At 42.0% G+C, this 21,011-nt stretch overlaps 1 protein-coding gene across 1 annotated transcript in view; it reads left to right on the forward strand.

The window, feature by feature from the left end:
- Positions 1-21,011, forward strand: part of CNTNAP4 (contactin associated protein family member 4) — a 1,879,337-nt gene that overhangs the window by 1,430,316 nt on the left and 428,010 nt on the right. The window contains exon 13 of the mRNA XM_086961154.1: positions 8,478-8,675. Within this exon, the coding sequence (XP_086817280.1) occupies positions 8,478-8,675 (198 nt within the window). The remainder of the gene's footprint in view (positions 1-8,477; positions 8,676-21,011) is intronic.

Here is a 21,011-nt window from a genome sequence, read left to right on the forward strand (position 1 = left end):
GGCTTGGAAAAGGGAGAAAGATCTTTCACATAGAAATGAAATGTGGTGCATTAACAATAGCTAGCCAAAACAACAATACATGTAAAATATAACAAACGTACAATGTCTAAACCATGTTATTTAAAATGTATAAATGTAATACAAAATGTCACAAAGAGTATATAAGAATGAAACACAGCATGCCAGCTCATTACCTAGTATCCCCTCTCTTTCCAAATATGGTCTCCACTGTAAGTTATGCTTTTTATTTCCAGTGCTGCCAAGAGTCTCCTATTTGCCTTCAGGCACAGTTTAGAAAAGGAGGCCTCAATCAGGCCCAGGTTATGTGCCCCAGGGCCTGCAACTTTAGGCATCTTCGTAGACACCACTTTGAGGAAGATATCAGAGGCTGTGCCTACTATAAGTGAATGAAAGGAGAATGTATTCTTTCAGTGCATAGTTTGTTTCTTTTACTATTTAAATTGCACTGTACAATCTCTAGTCAAATTGGACGTGTAGTATAGGCAGCCACAGAGAGAAAAAGCCCAGCAGCACACCGCCAGCAACTCTATCTAATGTGTTGTATAGATGTGCACACCTAGGGGCTGATTACGGTGGCAGTGGGACTGCCACCGTCAGCCCGTCTGTGGCTGTCCCACCCCCATCAGACCATGTAAGGAAGTCGACACATTAGGATGGCGGGTGGATGGTCAGGGTAAAAAGACCATCCAACACTAATCCAATGGGCTCAAGGAGCCAGTCAGACTATCGGACAATCTGTAATGCCTACAATGGTGGTGGTGCCTTCAGGTATTACAATGTCAGTTTCCGCTGGCAGTTTCATGGCGGATAACTCGCCATGAGAAGGCTGGCGGAAATTACTTTGAGGGCCTATAGAAGGCCCCCCTTCTACCCTGGGCCTCCGGTATGTGGCCTCGGGGGAATCCACCTCACATCCCTGCACCATAAGGCAGGCACTGCATGGTGCCTGCCACATAGTGCAGGGATATGCAGAATGTGTCTTTTTTGTACTGCGGCATATGGTGCAACCTGCAGCACATGCCGTAATACAAAGGATACATATTGCAATTGCCTTGAAGGCGGTTTCATGGTGATTTTAATGGCTGGACCTCCGACAGATAGTCAGGCGGTCTCATTTCTGAAGAAATGGCGGTCGGATGAAAGTCTGACTGCCATTTTAATGAGGCCCCTAGATCTGCAGGATTTGAGGCTGGAGATCAGGGAAGGTCTTTGTAAAGATGAGGCGGAGGCAGGAGATTGTAGTTGGGGATTTATTCAGGAGAAGAGAGCCGTCCAGCTTGAAGGGAAGACACAGCAGCTGCAACAGCCAAACAGGGAACACTGGGGAGGAATCTTCAGTACATGGAAACCCCATGGATGACATCACAGGGTTGAGTGATGGAATAATAACAAGCAGTACACATTACAGATCACCACACACCTCCCCCCTTTTTTAAAGAGAAAAAAAAAACAGGAAGAAAAAAAAACAGTCCTAAAAACAGAGTAAAATCACAATGAAAAGCAAATCAGATATAATCACGAAATTTGTTAGGCCTAACAGTTGCTCTTGAGCTTTTCCTTAAGCCATTACCAACATTTACATTTGAGCTTTTCCTTAAGTCATTACCAACATTGACATTGGGTGAAGGAGCAGTTGCACGGGAAGGATCTTTAGCAACACGAGAAGTGCTCCACCAATTGCCATTTGACAATTTGACAGCATTCTTGCGAACTTCCACAACTTGCTGAGAATCAAGAAATTTTGAAAAACCTTTCTTAACAGTGACAGGATTCTTAATTCTGACCCAATCGCCAGCATGAATACTGTGAAAAGACTTCTTTCCTAATTCCACATTGCAAGGCAGTGAACTGGAAGATTTTTTATTAGCACATTCCCACACCTCTTCCAAGTCACAGCCCCGGTGGAGACTTTTGACCATCCAAAAGGGAAAAGCCTGGGAGCAAGCTTTCCTTCCTCTCATCAGTTCGAAAGGAGAAAAGCCCGTGGCAACATGGGGGGAAATACGATAAGACCATATAAGATCTTTTACATCTTGGAAGATACAGTTATTTGACCTGAAAGCAGCTTGCACACATTCAACAATAACTCTATTAAACCTCTCGGTTTTGCCATTGCTCTGGGGATGGTACAACGGAGTTCTGGTATGTTTAATACAGCAATTATTCAAAAAAAAACCCATTTCTTTAGAGATGAATTGTACCCCGTTGTCGGTGAGGATTTCTTCCGGACAACCCTCCCTCAGGAAGATTTTGCTTAAGCAATCAATGACACTCTTAGAGTTGGGAACATTGATAGGTTCAACTTCAACCCACCTAGAAAGGTGATCAACAAGGACCAGGAAGTATTTGGAAGTGTTGGGAAGAACATGACATGGACCTAGAAAGTCCAGACCAATTTTTTGCCAAGCTCTAACAGGTGGAGGAACAACGGAATCACAAACACCTTCTAAGATAAGGACTTTGTCACTGGTGTTGCAACGTGTACAAAGTTTGATGGCTTCCACAATTTGATTGTCCATTTTTGGCCACCAAAAATTCGATCTGACACTTCTCTTGGTGATGGTGGGACCTAGATGTCCAGAATGGGCATCAGCAATAATTTTCGCTCGGTAAACAGAAGGGGGAATGAATTTATCACCCCTAACAATTTTGCCATTTTCTAAAGAAAGCTCTGAGTTAATTTTCCAATAGATCTGAAGTTCGGGAGAAAGAGATTTTTCTTTGGGCCAATATTTTTGTATGAAGGAAGTTACATCCTTGAGAACAGCATCATTTTCAACTGCTTTAATCCAATCACTTTTGGCGAAAGAAATGGAATTTTGGGAAATGTTGGCCACAAAACATTCCTCAATTTCAGTTTCCCAATCATTTTCGTCAGGTTCTTGTATGGGTAACCTGGACAAACAGTCTGCACGTTTGTTTTCACCACCAGGGATGTAGATAACTTTGAAGTTGAATTCCAATAATTTAGTGGAAAGTCTAGCCAACCGTGCGGTTGTGCGCTTGATATTTCTACCTGACAAAATGTCGACAAGAGGTCGGTGGTCGGTTTGAAGAATGAACGGTCTACCCCATAAGTAAGATTTGAATTTCTCAACACTCCAAGCGCAAGCTAGCAGTTCCTTCTCTATGACTGAATATTTCCTTTCAACAGGACGGAGAGTCCTGGAGGCAAACCCCACGGTAAATTCCTTACCGTAAGCCAATTGTGAGAGAACAGCTCCTAAGCCATATTCACAGGCATCAACAGTGACTACAGTTTCTCTATTACCATTAAAAGGTTGAAGAGCAGGAGCATTAGTGGTGTGCTCTTTAATGAGCTGAAAGCCCTTTTCACACTCATCAGACCAGCTGAAGGTGGCACCCTTTTTTAGTAAAAGTCTAAAACATTCAGTGGTCTTGGCATAGTCTCTCATGAATTTTGAGTAAAACTCACAAAGACCAAGAAAGGACAAAAGTTGTTCTTTGTTAGAAGGGGCAGGAGCTTCAATGATGCTTTTGACCAGACCTGGTCTGGGCTTGATGCCACTCTCAGAAATGGTATGACCAAGATATTCTACCTCTCTGGTTTTGAATACACACTTACTCTTCTGTAGAGTTACACCTCTTTGTTCCAGGATGTTAAAAACTTGGTCAATGACTTTGTCATGCTCGCTCTCAGTTTGAGTAAAAATAAGAATATCATCTTGGAAAACAACTACGTTAGAAAGTTCCTCAAACATTTCGGACATGATACGCTGGAAAACAGCGGCGGCAGAAGCCAACCCAAAAGGAAGGCGACAAAATTGGAATACACCATCCGGTGTTACAAAAGCGGTGAGGTGTCGTGAGAGAGGATGCAATTCAATCTGGTGGTAGGCCGCCTTTAAATCGAGTTTGGAAAACCAAGTAGATGAGCCTACCTTTGCTATCAAGTCCTCAATACGAGGAAGGGGAAAGCCATCGACCCAGATAGCCTCATTAAGACTGCGTAAATCCACACACATCCTAAGGTCACCAGACCTTTTCCTGGCAAGTACAATGGGAGAAAGCCATAATGTTGATTCTACTTTTTCAATAATTTCTTGTTCACATAGTGATTTTAGGTGTTTAGACAAATCGTCTCTAATACTGAGTGGGACATTTCTGAGTTTGTGTTTGACTGGGGTAATGCAATCTTTGACTTTGATAAAATGTTGGAAGTTGGTGATTTTACCAAGGTGATCTTCAAAAATATTTTCATATTTGCGCTCCCACAATTTACCATTCAAAATGTTGCATACAGGGACAGAAAATGAAGACGTAGAACAAGGAAGATTGCACCCTTCAATAAATACAGGGTTTGGTAAACCAGGTTTAATAGTAATACCAAATTCTGCCTGATGTATGAGACCAAGGACATTGATGCCTCGCTTGGCAACATAAACCTTCCCTTTAATAGATTTGCCAAAAATGGAGATTTCAGCCCAGAAATAACCTAAAAGATTAATTTTGCTTCCTTCAAAAGCCACAGTGAGAACATCAGGGGGAAGTAAAAACTTATCTTGCCAGAAATGAGAATATTTGTTGTGGGAAACAATAGTGATGCGAGCACCGGTGTCTACAAGTAATTGGACGTGATGTTTTTCAATGATAGTATCGACTTCAGGATCAGGAACATGCAAAGTGTGACTGATGTTGTCACTGTCTTTCACAACAACTACATACTCCTGAGTAGTTACATCACATTCTGAATATTCAGTTGAATGCTCTGGAGAATTTAAATCAGGGGAGGGATCATTCTCATTCATGACACATCGCACACTACCTCTTCTACCTCTCATACAAACCCTTGAGAAATGACCATTTTTGCCACATTGACTGCATTGTTGGTTGGCGGCAGGACCATTTTTGAAGTTGGAAACATGGTAAGAGGAGCCACATCTAAAACAAAAAGTACTTGGGCTGAATTGTCTATTGGGCATAAAGGGTCTTCTAGTACTAGTGGTTCCCATTCTTCTAAAATAACCACATGAGTAACGAGGAATAAAGTTAGAAGTCTTAGTAGGAACAGGCGTTTTGGTGGAAACTGCGCTAGAAATAGAAGTATTGGAGAGGGAAACTTCTAATTGTTTAGAATCTTCCAAGGATGTCTCTATACTTTTGGCTATGTCAATAGCCTTATCCAGAGAAGGATCTTTGCACGATAATAGTTTCCCTTGGATTTGTTTACAGGAACAGCGAGCAACAAGTTGATCCCTAATAAGTTGAGAGGTGAAATTATCAAATTTACATTTAGAAGCAAGTATTTTCAAGGCAGTAACAAAAGTGTCAATGCTTTCTTCAGGTTTTTGAGCCCTGGTGAAAAATTTGTAACGATGTACGACCATGTTTTTAGTTTTAACAAAGTGCTTGTCCAATTTGGCTATGGCTATGTCGAATTCATCTGGAGCTTCACCAGGAGGTGGAACATAAGGAGGTAGATGGTCAAAAACATTCTGGCCTTCCACACCAAGATGATAATACATTAGACTTTTTTTTCTTTCTGCACGATATCTGAGACCATCAATTGCACCTAAGTAGGCCATGAAAGATCTCAACAAAAGCTTCCATTCGAGAGGAGGATCTCCAGGAGTCTGAAGAAACGGAGCTGGAGGAGAGACACTTTGCATTGTGAGATCTTCTATTTTTCCCTCTGAAATGAAATGTTTTAATTCGACAAAAAAAAATGAGAAAAATTGTATTTATGGAATAAATGTAACTATTGTAAATAGGTCTTTAGAATAAAATTTGCAATTAATAATGAACAAATAACTGAGAAAATGTACTGTAGCACAAATGTGTAAATAATTTTTGAGATGTGCAGATGCTGTGCACATCAGCGTGCAGAGGCTGTGCACATCAGCATGTAAACGTTGCAATAGTAAGTATAGGCTGTGCGCATCAGCGCGAAGACGTAGTTTTTTTTGTTATATATATATATAAAAGCTGTGCACATCAGCGTGAGAAGAAAGAAATGGTTTGCTGCGTGCTTGAGCTGTGCACATCAGCGTGATGAGTAGATTGAGCAGGTAAACAAGAATGTGCGTGCAGGAACTGTGTACATCAGCATATAAAAGAAAAGCTGTGTACATCAGCGTGTGAATAAATAAAGCGGAACATCAATGGCTGTGTGCATCAGCGAAGGCAAAAGCTTTGCAGCGGGTTAGCTGTGCACGGCAGAGACAATGAAGACTTGAGTGCAGCAGATGAAGCCTTTGTGACGAATAAATCCTTTGTGACATGTAGAAGCTGAAAAGCAGGAAAAGCGTTGTCGTGACGTGGTGGCTGACAGACAGCGTGAACGTCTCGACGGATAGAAATTGTTATGGTAACCAGCATGCGTGATGCGTGATGGCGCTTGGTTGTGGTACGTTGAAGATTCTACCACGTCATCATTGTGAAGCGCAGCTCGAAGGGAGAAGAACAAGCGGTGGAGGCACACGCAGCGCTGGAAGGGCAGAGATGAAGGTAGGAAAGTCTTAAAAAGCGGCGGAAAAGTCTTGTGAAAATCAGCCGGTAGAAGTAATGTGGGCTGGCACAGGGAAAAGTCACATGCAGCTTGATTACACGCAGCTTGGTAACGCGCAATGGGGGCTTCATCGGCAGGAATAGTAACAAAGCAGGTTAAAAAAAAAAACGGACGGAAGTCCTGTGGCTGCGACGGCTCTCAATGTGTACAGCGGATAAAACAGTTTGTAAAGGTACTCACATGAATGTTGTTCGTAAAGAAAGAAAATGTCCTGAAATTCAAAACGCTTTGCGTGAAGAAGTTGTTGTGAAGGTTGAAAAGACAGCTGAAGAGCAGCTGACCATCCTCTGTCGCCAATGTAAAGATGAGGCGTAGGCAGGAGACTGTAGTTGGGGATTTATTCAGGAGAAGAGAGCCGTCCAGCTTGAAGGGAAGACACAGCAGCTGCAACTGCCAAACAGGGAACACTGGGGAGGAGTCTTCAGTACATGGAAACCCCATGGATGACATCACAGGGTTGAGTGATGGAATAATAACAAGCAGTACACATTACAGATCACCACAGTCTTACACCTGGTTAAACACTCATCCTTGGACTGACAATGTGTCTAGTTTCTCAGACCAAACTCTGACCATAGGCTTACATGTCCTATGGCACCCCAATGGTCTTACCCAACCCTATTCCTGTAGAGACATTGCAGGACTATCTATGTGTGAGTAAGAGGTGAGAATGCCTGTGTCTCTGGAGGCATGGATCTGTCCATGAGTATTTAGTAGTGCCATGAACATCCATCTAATTAACACAAGTGTTTTTATCCAAACTTATTTTAGGATTCAGCGTTTGCCACAAATTTAGCCCAAAGTGTATAGAGGCTTAGAAGAAGCCACCTGTAAAGCTGCATTTATCTTAGAAGCTTTTTTGACAAATGTTGTTGATTCAATGAGCATTACAATGTACCATTTGCTTTCCCCATATTTTTTTTATTGCGGAACAATCTTCAACTCTACTGTGATTTTGTATTTAGTTTTCATTCTGCTTTTACCGAAGTTACTGTCATTGAAACACATGATATACCTTATTCTAGGCAAGACTTTAATACCAATTAAAAGTTAAGGTTACATCTCTTTATTTTGCCCACAAGTTTTTAGTCGTCTATTGGACTCGTCCCTGAAACCTTTAGTGCACCAACCTCCCTCCTCTAAAATTCTATCCATCTTGAACAAGTTGCTTTAAGATGCCACATTGGTCCCGAATTTCTGCAAACACTCCTTAGAATACAATAACACCAGGAATCAAGGTGCACCGGAAACGCATTAACATACTGCTCTATTGTGTAACACGTATTCGATGCTTAGAATCCTGGGCCCAGTCCATTTTATTCTAGTGTCATTACTGCGGATTATGCCACACTAAACACAAGTTTTGTGCTATGGGTCTGATGAAATTTGGGAAGGCAAAAGCTTGAATGAATTTAGAGTCTGAAACAAGCACCGATGAGCAAGAGCACTATGATTGCTTCACTAAATCAGAAGAACACATTGAAGGTGTGTCAAGAAAAGACGAGATTGGCCAGGAAGTCTATTGGATTCTATGCATGTGATGGAAGATATATGTTTCTCTTTCTGTCCACAGGTGTCTCTGGGTTATTTAACATCAATAAAAAAATATGCACCTCTGATGGAAAACTCCATTATTTATCTAATGCCTCTTGCTGTGGCTGTCTATATGGAGTCTGTTTTTGTTTGCTTGTCGGCCTGGTAGGATGCCAAGTTTTATAAATGTGTCACCACTAGCAAAAACAAAACCGAAATAAACATTGTTCTTACATGATGTGCTCTCCCTCTCTTTGTTTTGCACACGCTAGTGGCGAAAAATAGAAAAAGCAAATGCAGCCTCTTTTTCAATGTGAATTTCCTTAGCCTTGCTCTGCTCTCCTCTTCACGTTGGCTGACTTTCTATTTTGTATTTTTCCCTGCCATCTGCAAGATACCTCATGGACAATCATGCAGCACAACAACAGCGACCTGATCAGGGTGAAAGGCTCCAACCGTTACCACCCGCACACAGTGTCTTTCAAATACAGCGCCAACCCAGATCAGCTGCAGGCCACCATTATCCATGCAGAACACTGCGAGCAGGAACTCGCTTACCACTGCAAGAAGTCACGGCTTTTAAACAAACACGGTAAGTGCAGCAAATCATGCCATGCCACGTAATCCATTATGCTGAATTTGCCACGGTAGACATCTTGATGGGCTAGGGTTGTGGCAGGCCGCCTCTGAATATGTAATTCCCAGAAAACAAATCTTACCTTGTGACTTGTAAACTCTGAGTGGCCTCAGGTGATGATCTCAAAGAAAAGCGGACTCATTAGAAGTGCCTCTGTCAGGATTCCTTACTGCCTTCATCAGCGCCAGTCAGCAGAATAATCATAATTCACGGTCTAGCTTTAATATGTCGAGTCAGACTTACCTGTTCAAATATATTTCAGAACGGTAAAAAAATTCAAGCGTATTTTTTACTCCACACCCTGCAACACTGGATTTGAGATAATGAATTCTGTAATGTTGATTACTTCAACTTTGTTTCCTCAATTATAATTATACTGCTTTAAAAACAGAAACATGAAGTCAACATTCCTTTATGACGTTAGATAATGGCGAGCATGTACAATTATAGTCTAACAGTTTGTGAAGTGTATGTTCTGAAACACCAGCAACACTAAACAACATTAATTTTGCAAACCTCTGTAACATCTATCGTGAAAGTTGCCAGCACTAGTGTAAAACACAAGAACTGGATCCGTTTTACAATGAGATGGAGGCAAATAGCTCTATGGAACTCAATACAAATATTCAAAAAATATTCTGGAGCCCTGATTTGTAGAGAATATAGAGCTTTCCCAGACTGTACAGTTTGGGTTTAAAACTATGACAAATGATTAACCGCTTCGCTGCGGCCTGAATTCCCCTGCAGAACTGACAAATTTGACACGTTTGTGGGTCGGAAGGCTCCCGGCGGTCCTCCGCACATGCCCACTGTGACGTCAGACGGCTGGAGGCCGTCCGAAGCATGGAAGCGGTTAAACCCCACTCAAAGGTAAACAGCCCTCATCAGAGTAAATATATAAACACTGATAACACCTGCACAACCACAAACTAAAATGCCATTCAAAGATTGGAAAGTGAAAGAGAATGAGACATTTGTATGTCTTCATGAAGAGGTAAACACAATACCCCAGGTAAACACAATACAGCTTTTTTAAAGCATTAAAGATATGTCTAGGATTACACTGCTCAAGTTGTGTTATTTAGGGATGTCACTACAATATGTTTTCTTCTTCCTTTTGTTTCCTCTGGTTTTGTGTGCTTCAATTAAAGGTACAGGGTTTAGAAGCTTTTTTGTGTCTGATTTATATATTTATGAGCTTCAGAGAATCTACAAATATAATTTAGAAAAAACGTCTTTCGGCAGTCTTTAATTCCTGCTCTGATTGATGAAATGGCCAGTTCATAATAATCTTGGCCAACATGTACTATCACACTTATCTACAGTCACAGAATAGGTAAAACACTTTGACACATCAGCCCCCATTTTCAAAAAGTCAGTATTGATAGCAGTTCAACTGCCAAACACCCAGGCTTACATATTCAATATAAGGTGTAGTACAGTGATAGGTACCTGTAAAATGAGTGCTGTTGCCATGTACTTGGGATAGTGGTTAAAACAGCACACATGACTTTGCATATACCAACAAAAGTCACAGCTTTGAGGTGTCCGTTGTTATGTTTCATACCTTCAGTTAATACTGGCTTTTTCCCAAAGTCCCTTTACTGTTGGAGTTTTTCAGCCCATAGCTGCAATGTTAACAGCACCATTTTATCTTCCAGAATACAAGGTGATATCTGTTAAATAGTCGGGACTTACTTAAAGTGAGACATTTGCCATAGGGACACTTGGCAGTTATGAATGTCCAAATGACAGCAGTACTACCTTAATGTATTCAGGCAAATAGTATAGAAAAGCAGTGGCAAGGGTTGGAAAACACTGAGAAAAAACCACTGAAATCTAAATTCAAGTAGTGCAAATAAGCAGTGGTAAGCATGGGTAAGGCATTAAGGGGCCCATTAGGATGTCGGGCGGATCCCCATCGCCATGCATGCGGTGGCGATCCGCCGACATCCGTCACCAGCCGCCACCCGTTTCCCCCCGCCATATTACAATGGCGGGGGGGACCGTGGCGGATGTAAACACTGTCCGCTGCTTTTCCGCCCCGGTAGCCCTGCGGCTGGGGCGGAAAACGGTTCATATTAGGATGGCCAGGATCAGATGCCTTTCTGTGGCGGCAATGCCACCAAAAGGCATGCGGTCTTCACTTTGGGGGCCCCCTGTGGGCCCCCATGTAAAGGCGAGGGGGGTGCACATGGGGGGTACCTGTGGTAATCCCTGCATTTGCATAGTAATGCGGCAGGCACCGCATTTATAGCATTGCGGCAGGTGCTGGAGTGAAAACCTACCGCCGCCATGTTATGAATGCCTGATGCGCCCGCCACTGCGGCGGGCGCATCATAATATGCTAGGCGGGCCCACCGCACAGCTCGCGGGAGGTCCGGTTTTCCGTGAGGATGGCTGGTGGGCAAAGTCCGCCCGCCATCCGAATGGGGGCCTAAGTTACAGGTGCCTTAGACTGTAGGGCTCCAAATTAATCTGTTGTAATTTAGCACTTTAACATTTTCACAAGGTTCTATGCTGTTGGCGAGATTGGCCACTCGTACAATGTCATAATAGTCAATCAGGAGTATATGATTGACCCCCCAGGAATTTGTTTATTTAAACTTTTGAATACCCCACTCTGCCTTTTTTTAATTTATTATCAGTCAAGTGAACCAGAAAGAGATCTGTCAAAGTGAGTGTGAGAGATAATGTGATGCGAGGGAGAGCAATGATTTGTGAGTGCAATACACAGATTTTCTAAGCTTAACACAGTCAAACATAAGACCATTGGACAGAATGCCATTGGGAAGACACCATCGCCCGCCTCCCATTACCACCGCCATATTATGATGGCGGGGGAACCGCGGCGGATGGAAAGGCCGTCCGTTGCTTTTCCACCCATTCAACAGGTTGGCTGGGTGGAAAAGGGTTGCATATGGTGGCAGTGTCCGCTAGACACCGCCAGCCATATTACGATGGCAGCGGAAGGCAGCCAAATGCAGATTCCTGAGTTGGGGGTCTGTTGTGGGCCCTCAGGATGTTGAGGGGGTGGGGGGCACATGGGGGGTACCTATGGTACCCCCCTGCATTTGCATGGACGACGTGGCAGGCATCGCGCAGTGCCTGCCACGTTGTGCATGCACATGCATGAATGCCTTTTTTGAATTGCGGCGGGTGCTGTAGGGAGCACAGCTCGCCGCAATGCAAAAAATGAGAGATGCGCTCGCCAGTGTGGCGGGCACATCTTAATTGCCCATGCAGCACCGCCACACCCTTAGCGGACAGTCCCATTTACCGGGGCGATGGCGGAGGACTTGCATAATAGACCCCCAAATACCCTGTAATAACTCTCCTTTAAATTCAAAACTTGTACTTAATGACAATCACTTCAAAAAATATGTTTTGTAAACACAGCAAAAACACAGTCTTTTTCTCTTTTTGGGGGCTAGGCAGATGAATAAGCAGAGGTTTTAAAGGGTTTGGAAAACACTGATAAAATGTCACTGGAATCCAAAAAAGCACTGAAAACAGGACAGCCTAAGGTATTCTAACATATACTTGAAGTGGACCAAATTATGATCAGATGAGCAGACATTGCAAAAGCCATGGCAATTTAAACCAGCAAATGTGCTGAGTACCAGCTAGTACATGTACTAGACAAATGCAAGATTTTCCATGCAAAACAGTACAGTGAGTTTTGACTTTTGTAAAACTATAATTGGAATATGCATCAGTATGCATCTCAAATCAAACAATGTTTGGAGATTTCTCACTGAAAAATGTCTAAATCCCAATGTAGAATGGGACTTATTAATTTATTTCCAAAGTGTAGAAAGCACGGATCAGTATGAAGCTGAAATCTAATATGACGCTCTGGAATAGCCAATTTAAGTATCCAATTTAAGTTGGATACTTTTTCCGCCGCTCCCACTGAACCTCTTGAGGAGAATGTTTCAAAAGTTTCCAAAAGTTCTTCTGGTTCCTGAAGAACCACAAAAGTACACTTCTAAGGCCATCAGGATGTCAAGGGAGGCACTTAGTGACTCGCAGGGTGTCAAGCAGAGCCAGCAGCAGGGTCCAATCCAGGTCCAGTTGCTACTGAGCAACTCGACACTTCAAGAAAAAGGCCTCTTGCAGTTGGTTGTCTCCGTATACCCACACATGAGGTCAGCCAAATGACCATTGGAGTTACTTAGTTTTGCCCTGGGTACATGTGTTCAGGTCTCCTCACTGGTCTCAAACATAAAGTGCAGTCCTCTTTCTGTTATTTTACAGGTCCAAAAAGTGCCCAGGAAATGGTGTGTTGGGGTGACACATTTATGCATTGCGCCATGTAGTGGGTAGGGATGACTCCTGGCTCATTCCGAATAAAATGGGGTGAAAATTCCCTGTGGCATCCCTACCCAATTTTATAGCAATTCCCAAATGCCTTCAGCAAACAAACCCACCAGGTGCCTTATTCCCAAAGTTCTAGATAGGAAACCATTCTTTTCCTATGTGGCAACCCAGAGTTTGTGGTATGGAAATTAACGTTTATTACTTTTGCTCTTTCTTGAACGTGAGCCCGCAACAAGCTAATAACAGAATCAGGTTTGCTTTGATTGTTAACATTTAAGGGTTATCATGCAGTTTTGTTTGCCTCAGCATGAATGGCATTTATTACTGATGACATGCGCCTTTTGTGACACCATGGAGGGTATTTATTATAAATGGTTGACAAGAGTGGTCTCTGTGAGAATATTTAGGCCACTAACATCGATCTACAATGTCATCACCACGAAAATATCGGCCCCAAAATATTGCCATTTTATGTTTATAATGTAAATGACAGAAATATTGAAACAAAAATATTGCTGCCACTAATATAGTGGTCAATGTTATAGTTTTATTATATATATATAAAAACATAAATATTAAACATTAAATACATTTAAAAGTAACAGTAATATAATAAAAATTATATTTATTTTATTAAAGTAAGAATTATTTTTTTAAATGTACACATTTATATATATACATTTAACTATATATATTTAATTCGAAAATATTATTAAATGAATAGGTTGAATGTATATGATAATTTAATATCTTTTAATATAACAATACAACAAAACGTATATATATATATACAATACCCAAAAATTTTAAAAAACATACTCATTTAATTACAAATAAAAATAAACATTTACTAAAACTATATTACATATTAAAATCATTACTAATTAAACATTATCATTTTACCAAGACAAAAACATTTAATCTGAATGCAATTAATAAAAACAAAACTATAAAATCCCACCCAAAAAACATATAGGGCCTAATTACGATAGAGTCAGAAAGCCTACAACTGCAGGTGGGAGGCTTTCCGAGTCTCATCATAGTTTCGTTTTCGACCGCCGCATTGTGATGCAGGCAGTCGAAAGTGAAACAAGTCAGTCATTCAGACTGGATTCTGATGGGCTAAAGGTGCATGTCGGCCAGTCAGAGGCCTCCCCGTAATTCTTATGAACAGAGTTTCCGCAGTAGGGTTTACAATGTCAGTTTCCAACAGGCTTTCCATGTCGGGCTTTCCAACATGTAAATCCTGTCGGAAAGTGACTCTGAGGGCCTGCAGCCTCCAATTTGGGGGCAAGGGTGTTAATCCCTGCACCATAAGGGTGCCTGCCACTCGGTGCCCGAATAAACAAATTCCCCAATTTTTCTATGGGAGTTTGTGCTACAGCCAGTTTATGGCTGTAGCACACATTCCCATAGAAAAATGGGAGAATGCAACCACAACATATGTGGTTGCATCGTAATTGCGGTGTTGAGGCCGGAGGTCTGTCAGTCCTGAGACCCCTTGATTGTAAATGAGGCCCATAGTCTTGCCACTCAAATTTGTAAAACAGTACAAAAAAGATTCATTTAGGAAAACTACAAATTACTATTCCCACTGCAATAAATGCAACAGTAGAGAATGTGTTGAATTTAAGAGGGGTAAAAATGTACTATTCCCACTCCACTCAGTGCAACAGTAGAGAAAGTGCTGGATTGTAGAGGGGTAACATTTACTATTCCCACTCCTCTAGGAGTAACAGTATGGAAATTGTTGGAATGTAGAGGGGTATAATATACTATTCCCCACCCCAGTCAGGGCAACATTAGGGAAAGTGTAGGATGGTGGAGGGGTAAAATTTACTATTCCCTATACTATTCCCCACCCCAGTCAGAGCAACATTAGGGAAAGTGTAGGATGGTGGAGGGGTAAAATTTACTATTCCCACTCTTGTCAGTGCAACAGCTTTGGAATGTGGTGGGTGACGGAGGAGTTCAAGTTACTATTCTCACGCAAGACAGTACAATAGTAGGGAAAGTGTTGGAGTGCAGAGGAGTAAAATGTACTATTCCCAATCAGGTCAGTGCAACAATAGGGAATGTGTTGGTTTGCAGAGAGGTTACATTTACTATTCCCACTCCAATAAGTACAACAGGAGGGAAAGTGTTAGATTGCAGAAGGGTAACATTTGCTATTTCCACTTCAGTCAGTGCAACAGTAGGGTAAGTGTTGGATTGAGGAAGGGTTAAATTTACAATTCACACTCCAGTTACTGCAACACCAGGGAAAATGTTAAATTGCAGCGAGGTAAAATGTACTATTCCAAATCCAGTCAGTGCAACAGTAGGGAAAGTGTATTGCAGAAGGGTAGAATGTATTATTCCTCCTCCAGTCAGTACAACAGTAGGGAAAGTGTTGTATTGCGGAGAGGTAACATTTACTATTACCAATCCAGTCACTCCTTAAAACATTACATACACAGTAGTTCACTTTAAGAAAATCATCTTAAAAACATAATTAAATAATAACATTTCTTTAGAATTAAATAGAAAAATTATGTATATAATTTTAATTATAAATTATATACAAATTATTTTCTTATTACAAGCATTAATACATATTATAAATTAATACAAGTACTATGATTATAATTAACATACCAAACTATATTACCAAAATAACAAGAAATAAATATAATACTTTTTTTTAAATAAAAAGCAAAAAAACACTAACACATAACATATTAAAAAGCTAACATTTTGAAAAGTATCTAAATATTTTTTATTTTTTATTAATTAAGTAATTCCCTACCCTAAACCTATGCAAACTACACAACTCACACCTAAAATATGTGTTAAATTATCTTTACACATTTTACATAACTGTTTATTAATAATAATTACCAAATAGTAAATTAATTATATTTATTTCCCTTCCCACCCTTTATGATTAGAAAAGAAACAACCTCACCCGATATATATTAAAAAAAGTTAATTTCATAATAACAAAAATAATTATCAATTAAACAATTAATACTAATTAAATAATCATACATTAATTATATTTAATTACCTCCCCTCCCTTTAACCCTACAAATAAAACTGACAAATAATATATGAGACAAACAATATCTTAATTAAACAATTAAATACTTTTGATGTATTACCATAGATTAAATACTATAATTAATTTCCTGCACACCTTTTACCCTTACAAAAACAACAAACTATGCAAAACAAATTAGTATGAAATTTAATTTACATAATTATTTATCAGTTAATACAATATCAAATAAATAATTAATATATATATATATATATATATATATATATATATATCTTTTAAATTATTTATAATTAATTTACCTCCGATCCTCTACCCATACAAAATCCACAACCCACACCTAAAACTTAAATTTAAAAAAAAAAACGAATTATATAATGTCATATATAATTATTAATTAAATAATTTATATTATTTAAAAAATCATTATTAATTAATTTTAATTAATTTACTTCCCACTCTGTACCCCTATAAACCCCACAACTCACTATGGTACTAAAAATGACAAAAAACTATTACATTAAATTTAAAAAGCACTAATAATCCACACATTATATTAAACACATTAACACTATTTATACATACAATTTATAACATATACAATTAGAATATATAGTAAAATATAAAAACAAATTTAAAAAGTGATATTTTTAACAACAGAACTTTTAACATCAATGTTAATAACGTAGATATTTTTGTAATCAATACTACCATTTTCTATATTTCTAACTTCGATAATATTTACATTAATGCTGATATTCTTGTCAACGATATTCTTGCTGATAATATTTCTGCCTGACGATATTTTCAACTCGATATTTCTGTAGGTCAATATTTTGATATTTTGTCTGAATACCGACAGGGGTTAATACTTGTAGGAAGCTGGCTCCTTATGTACTATATTAAAATGGAATATACTGTGCAAGGCTTCCGGGTATTCCCTTACGAGTAGACACGGCTTTCTCTAACAATCCCAAGGTGCTCTTTTGAGGGGGGGTGTAGTCAAGCACACTAAGGCTTATCAGGGAGGCACCAGAATCAATATGATCAATTAAGTATGTTTTTCCAGGGAAATATGTTTAAATTTAAGCAGTCTATACATTTAGGCTGATTACGATATGGCCCGTAAAGGCTGTGACCTATGGCCAGAGCCTTTAGGGCCGTATGGTAATGGGCCATTCAGTTTACTTTATGCCAGCCTCATTACGATGGTGTAGGTCGAAGGAAACTGGCTGGTCATTCCAGATGGCTTCCGACCGGCTCGGAGAGGCCATTCGCCAGTTGGAATCCAGCCTGTAATCTCAAGGGTGGCTCTTTCAGCCCGTGAGATTGCAATCACGATTTCCGATATGGATTCCATGCCAATCAGTCCGACATGGAAACCTTGTCAGAAAGCGTGTTTGGTTCCCCCCAGCAGGGCCCCCTTTGGTGCACGGCCGGTTGGAGGCCTGTTGATCCGAGTTGATCAAGGCCGGTTGAAGGCAGATAGGGCACCTATGGTGCCCCCCTGTTGATCCCTGCACCTTGTGGCAGGCACCTTACGGTGCTTGCAGGGATGAATTGCACCTCTCATTTCACCATGGGAGCATGCATTTCGGCCAGTTTATCGCTGTAATTCATGCTCCTATATTGAAATATAGGAATGTGACCAAATGTTTGGTTGCATCGTGATGGGGAGGTCAAGGCCGCCGACTGGGTGTTGGTTAGTCCCATGACTGAGTCGGTGTTGGGCCCGACATCGTAATGAGCCCCTTTGTGCGTTGGTCAGAGGCTGCAATGTTATCCTGTGGAAGAAAACACAAATACGGCATACAAATTCTTTGCAGAAACTTATGAAACATATCTCCTGGACTTGATGTGAGTAGGGGGCAAGATCTAAGGCAGCACCAGCAGTTCACCTCAGCTGCACAAGGACGGCGAGGTGCAGTGGTGCAAAACAGCATTGGGTGCCAAAATTCAAGTCAATGGGGATCGATCTTTGTGAACAGATTCTGCAGTGTCAGACTGGGAGGCCAGTCAGGATGAATCAACAGGGGAGCTCAGACCTCATGATGCTCGGGCATGGTGGACTCCTTTGGTCCTCTTCTCCATGGACCTGCGGTGACAAGTGCAGAGGTGTCCTGAGGCATTGGGTTTTTGGCACCTGGAGCATTTGTGGTATATAGGGACTACAAATAGATGTTGTAGGTGGTGTTGGGAAGTCCACAGCAGGAAGACAACAGGTGGGCTCAAAGTCTGGATGGTCTAGGGACCACATTGGTACTGTTGGCCCACTTCAACACTGGTTCAGTGGTGCTTTCGGGTGTCAGGTTTTAATGGTCCTAGAGCCTCGCAGCTCTGTCTTTGGTACCTGTAAGGTGCAGGGGGACACGTCCTCTGTTCCACATGAGTTCCTGTGTCTTTGTAGAAGGGCTGGCAGTTCTCCCGGGTTTTGGAGGATCAGCAGCTTGCAAGGTGAGTCTGTGCCGAGAATATGCCGAGAATATGTGACAGGCCGACAGCGCTGGTACCAAGTCAGTTGCTTCTTCGGCAGCCCTTCTTCTTTTGGTCAGCAGGATCTAAATCTCTGGTGCCAGGGGCCCACCAAAATTCTGAATTTTGGGGTGTTAGTGGAATGTAGAGTAGCAGCCAATGGGCTACCTACCCTTGGGGTCACTACGCCCCTATATAGCCACTTCCTGGGGAGGTGGTCATAAACCTGTCCCCGAATTTCTGATTTTGCCATTACCAAGATGGTTAACTTTGAAAAGTCACCTCCACTTCAAGTAGCTTACCTTAGTAGCGGCACTAGCATGAGGGTGGACATCTACCTAGATAATTTTCCCGCCTTCCTAGGTGCCAAAGGGTTCTGGACAAAAAGGGTTGACTTCCTCTCCTGTGCGAGAAACAAGATTTGCATACCAAAGTTGGTGGCTCTTTGAAGCTCCCCTGCCTTGGAATGCTAGTCTGCAGGTAGGCTTGGCATCCTTGGCGTGGTTTCCCCTGACTTTTTGCCTCCACCTCTTGCATTTTTTGACTGTGTTCTGGATTTCGTTTTTGCTGGCTTAGATGCTTTTGGCACTTTGCCAATGCTGATCAGTGTCAAAGTGCAAGTTCTCCCTGTGTAAATTGTTATTATGATTAGTAATCCGTGATTGACATATCTGATATAGTAGTACGTCCTTAGTTAAGTGCACTAAGTGGTCCCAGAGCCTGTAAATCAAAGGCTACTAGTGAGCTTGCAGTACTGATTGTGTCACCCATACAAGTAGCCTTTTCAAATGTGTCTCCGACCTGCACTGCAGTGCCTGTGTGCAGTTTTAACTGCCATGTCGACCTGACAAGTGCAGCCACTTGCCAGGCCCTGACTGTCCCTTTTCTTACATGTAAGCAACCCCTCAAGTTGGCCCATGGTAGACCCCTGGGCAGGGTGCAGTGTATGTTAAAGGTAGCACTGCTGTGTTTTACATGTTCTGATACTGAAATACAGAGTATTTCGTTTTTCACTATTGCTTGGACTAGCTCTCCCATGGGCTAACATTGGAGCTGCCTTGTAACATTTTACATGTGTAACTTTCAATTGAGAACAGATAGAGATTTGGGGTTTAAGCTCTCTGAACTCAGCATTTAATAACCCACCTTTTAGTAAAGGTGGTTTTTAAATTGTATGTTTGAAAATGCCCTGTTGGAACCGGAGTCTCTAGTTGGCTGGGGTATGTACCCTAGTCCAAGTAGGGACCACCGCTTCCGAAAGGGTAGCCTGCCGAAGAGCGGAAAGGCGTAACTTCAGAAGCAATGTATAAAGTATTTGTGCAACACACTTCAACAACGACACAGTAAAAACACTCACAGAAGGAACACCACACCAGTTTTATATAAAAATAAGAATATATTTATCTAAAAATTGTGCGAGAACCAAAAGCAGGTAAATCCCACTCCAGGCAAGATCAATATTAAAAAGGAATCCAGTTTCCAGGCAAGATCAATAATACAATGAATCCAGTTTCCAAGCGAGGTCAATGGACAAGTCCAGTCCCCAAGTCTGATCAAATCATCATACGCTCATATTTACCAAGAGCTCCTATGGGTACCGTCTTTCTAACAGTGTCCTTTGTGGGGAGATAATTTGGCACTCTCTGGCAGTTCTTTTGTAGCCTAATAGGTGTGCCTCACAAAGAAATGATACTCCCAGTGTAGGGAGCATAGCTGCTCAGGTGCGGCTTGTAGTGCTAAAATGCCCCAATGCTTGCCAAGTCCCCGAAGGCGCTGCCGCCTTTATGCAGTGGAAAGGTGCTCTCTCTGTGGCCACGAAACTCTCCCCAATGTCAAATGCCAAGAAGGTATGCCCCTGTAAGTCCGTTAGCGAGGGCACACGGTCTCGGATCCACCGCCGGCGCGGCGCCCTAGATAGCGCTATACTTGGTGGCTCGGTCCTTAGGAGAGGTGACTGTGCTATCCCGAATGCCCCCAAACAGTCTCCTGCCGTGCGGCCAACAGTCCCGCTCACCCCCCAGCCCGCCAGGCAAACCCACAGCCTTTGAGGCAGTCAATCGTTACCTGGGGCTGGCTGGTCTATCCTGCCTGCTCTGGTGCGCTCCTCGGCCCGGGGCCTCTTCTGCCTGCCTCCTGAACTTTGGAGGGCTTCCCCTGATGTCGCAGACTTCCAGCGGCACATGAGTGGGAGCGTGCCTCGCCTTTTCCCTGCAACTGATGTTGCTAGGCGACACCTCGTGCCTGCGCCCAATCACAGCGTGCCGGGTCCTGACGTGGTGATGACGCGCCCAGGGCATCCCGGCGCTCCTGAGGCCCCCGGGCCATGGCGGTGGTTATGCGGAGGCAGATTTATGAGGGCTTGAACACTGGGCCCACGGTGGTGACTTCAGGTCAATCAGCGGGTATTTCAGTAGCGCTCAGGTCCCCGGGCACACAGCGCTCTCAGATCCCTCACT

Source organism: Lissotriton vulgaris, chromosome 3_1 (genome assembly GCF_964263255.1).
Source record: "Lissotriton vulgaris chromosome 3_1, aLisVul1.2, whole genome shotgun sequence".
Lineage (NCBI taxonomy): Eukaryota > Metazoa > Chordata > Amphibia > Caudata > Salamandridae > Lissotriton > Lissotriton vulgaris.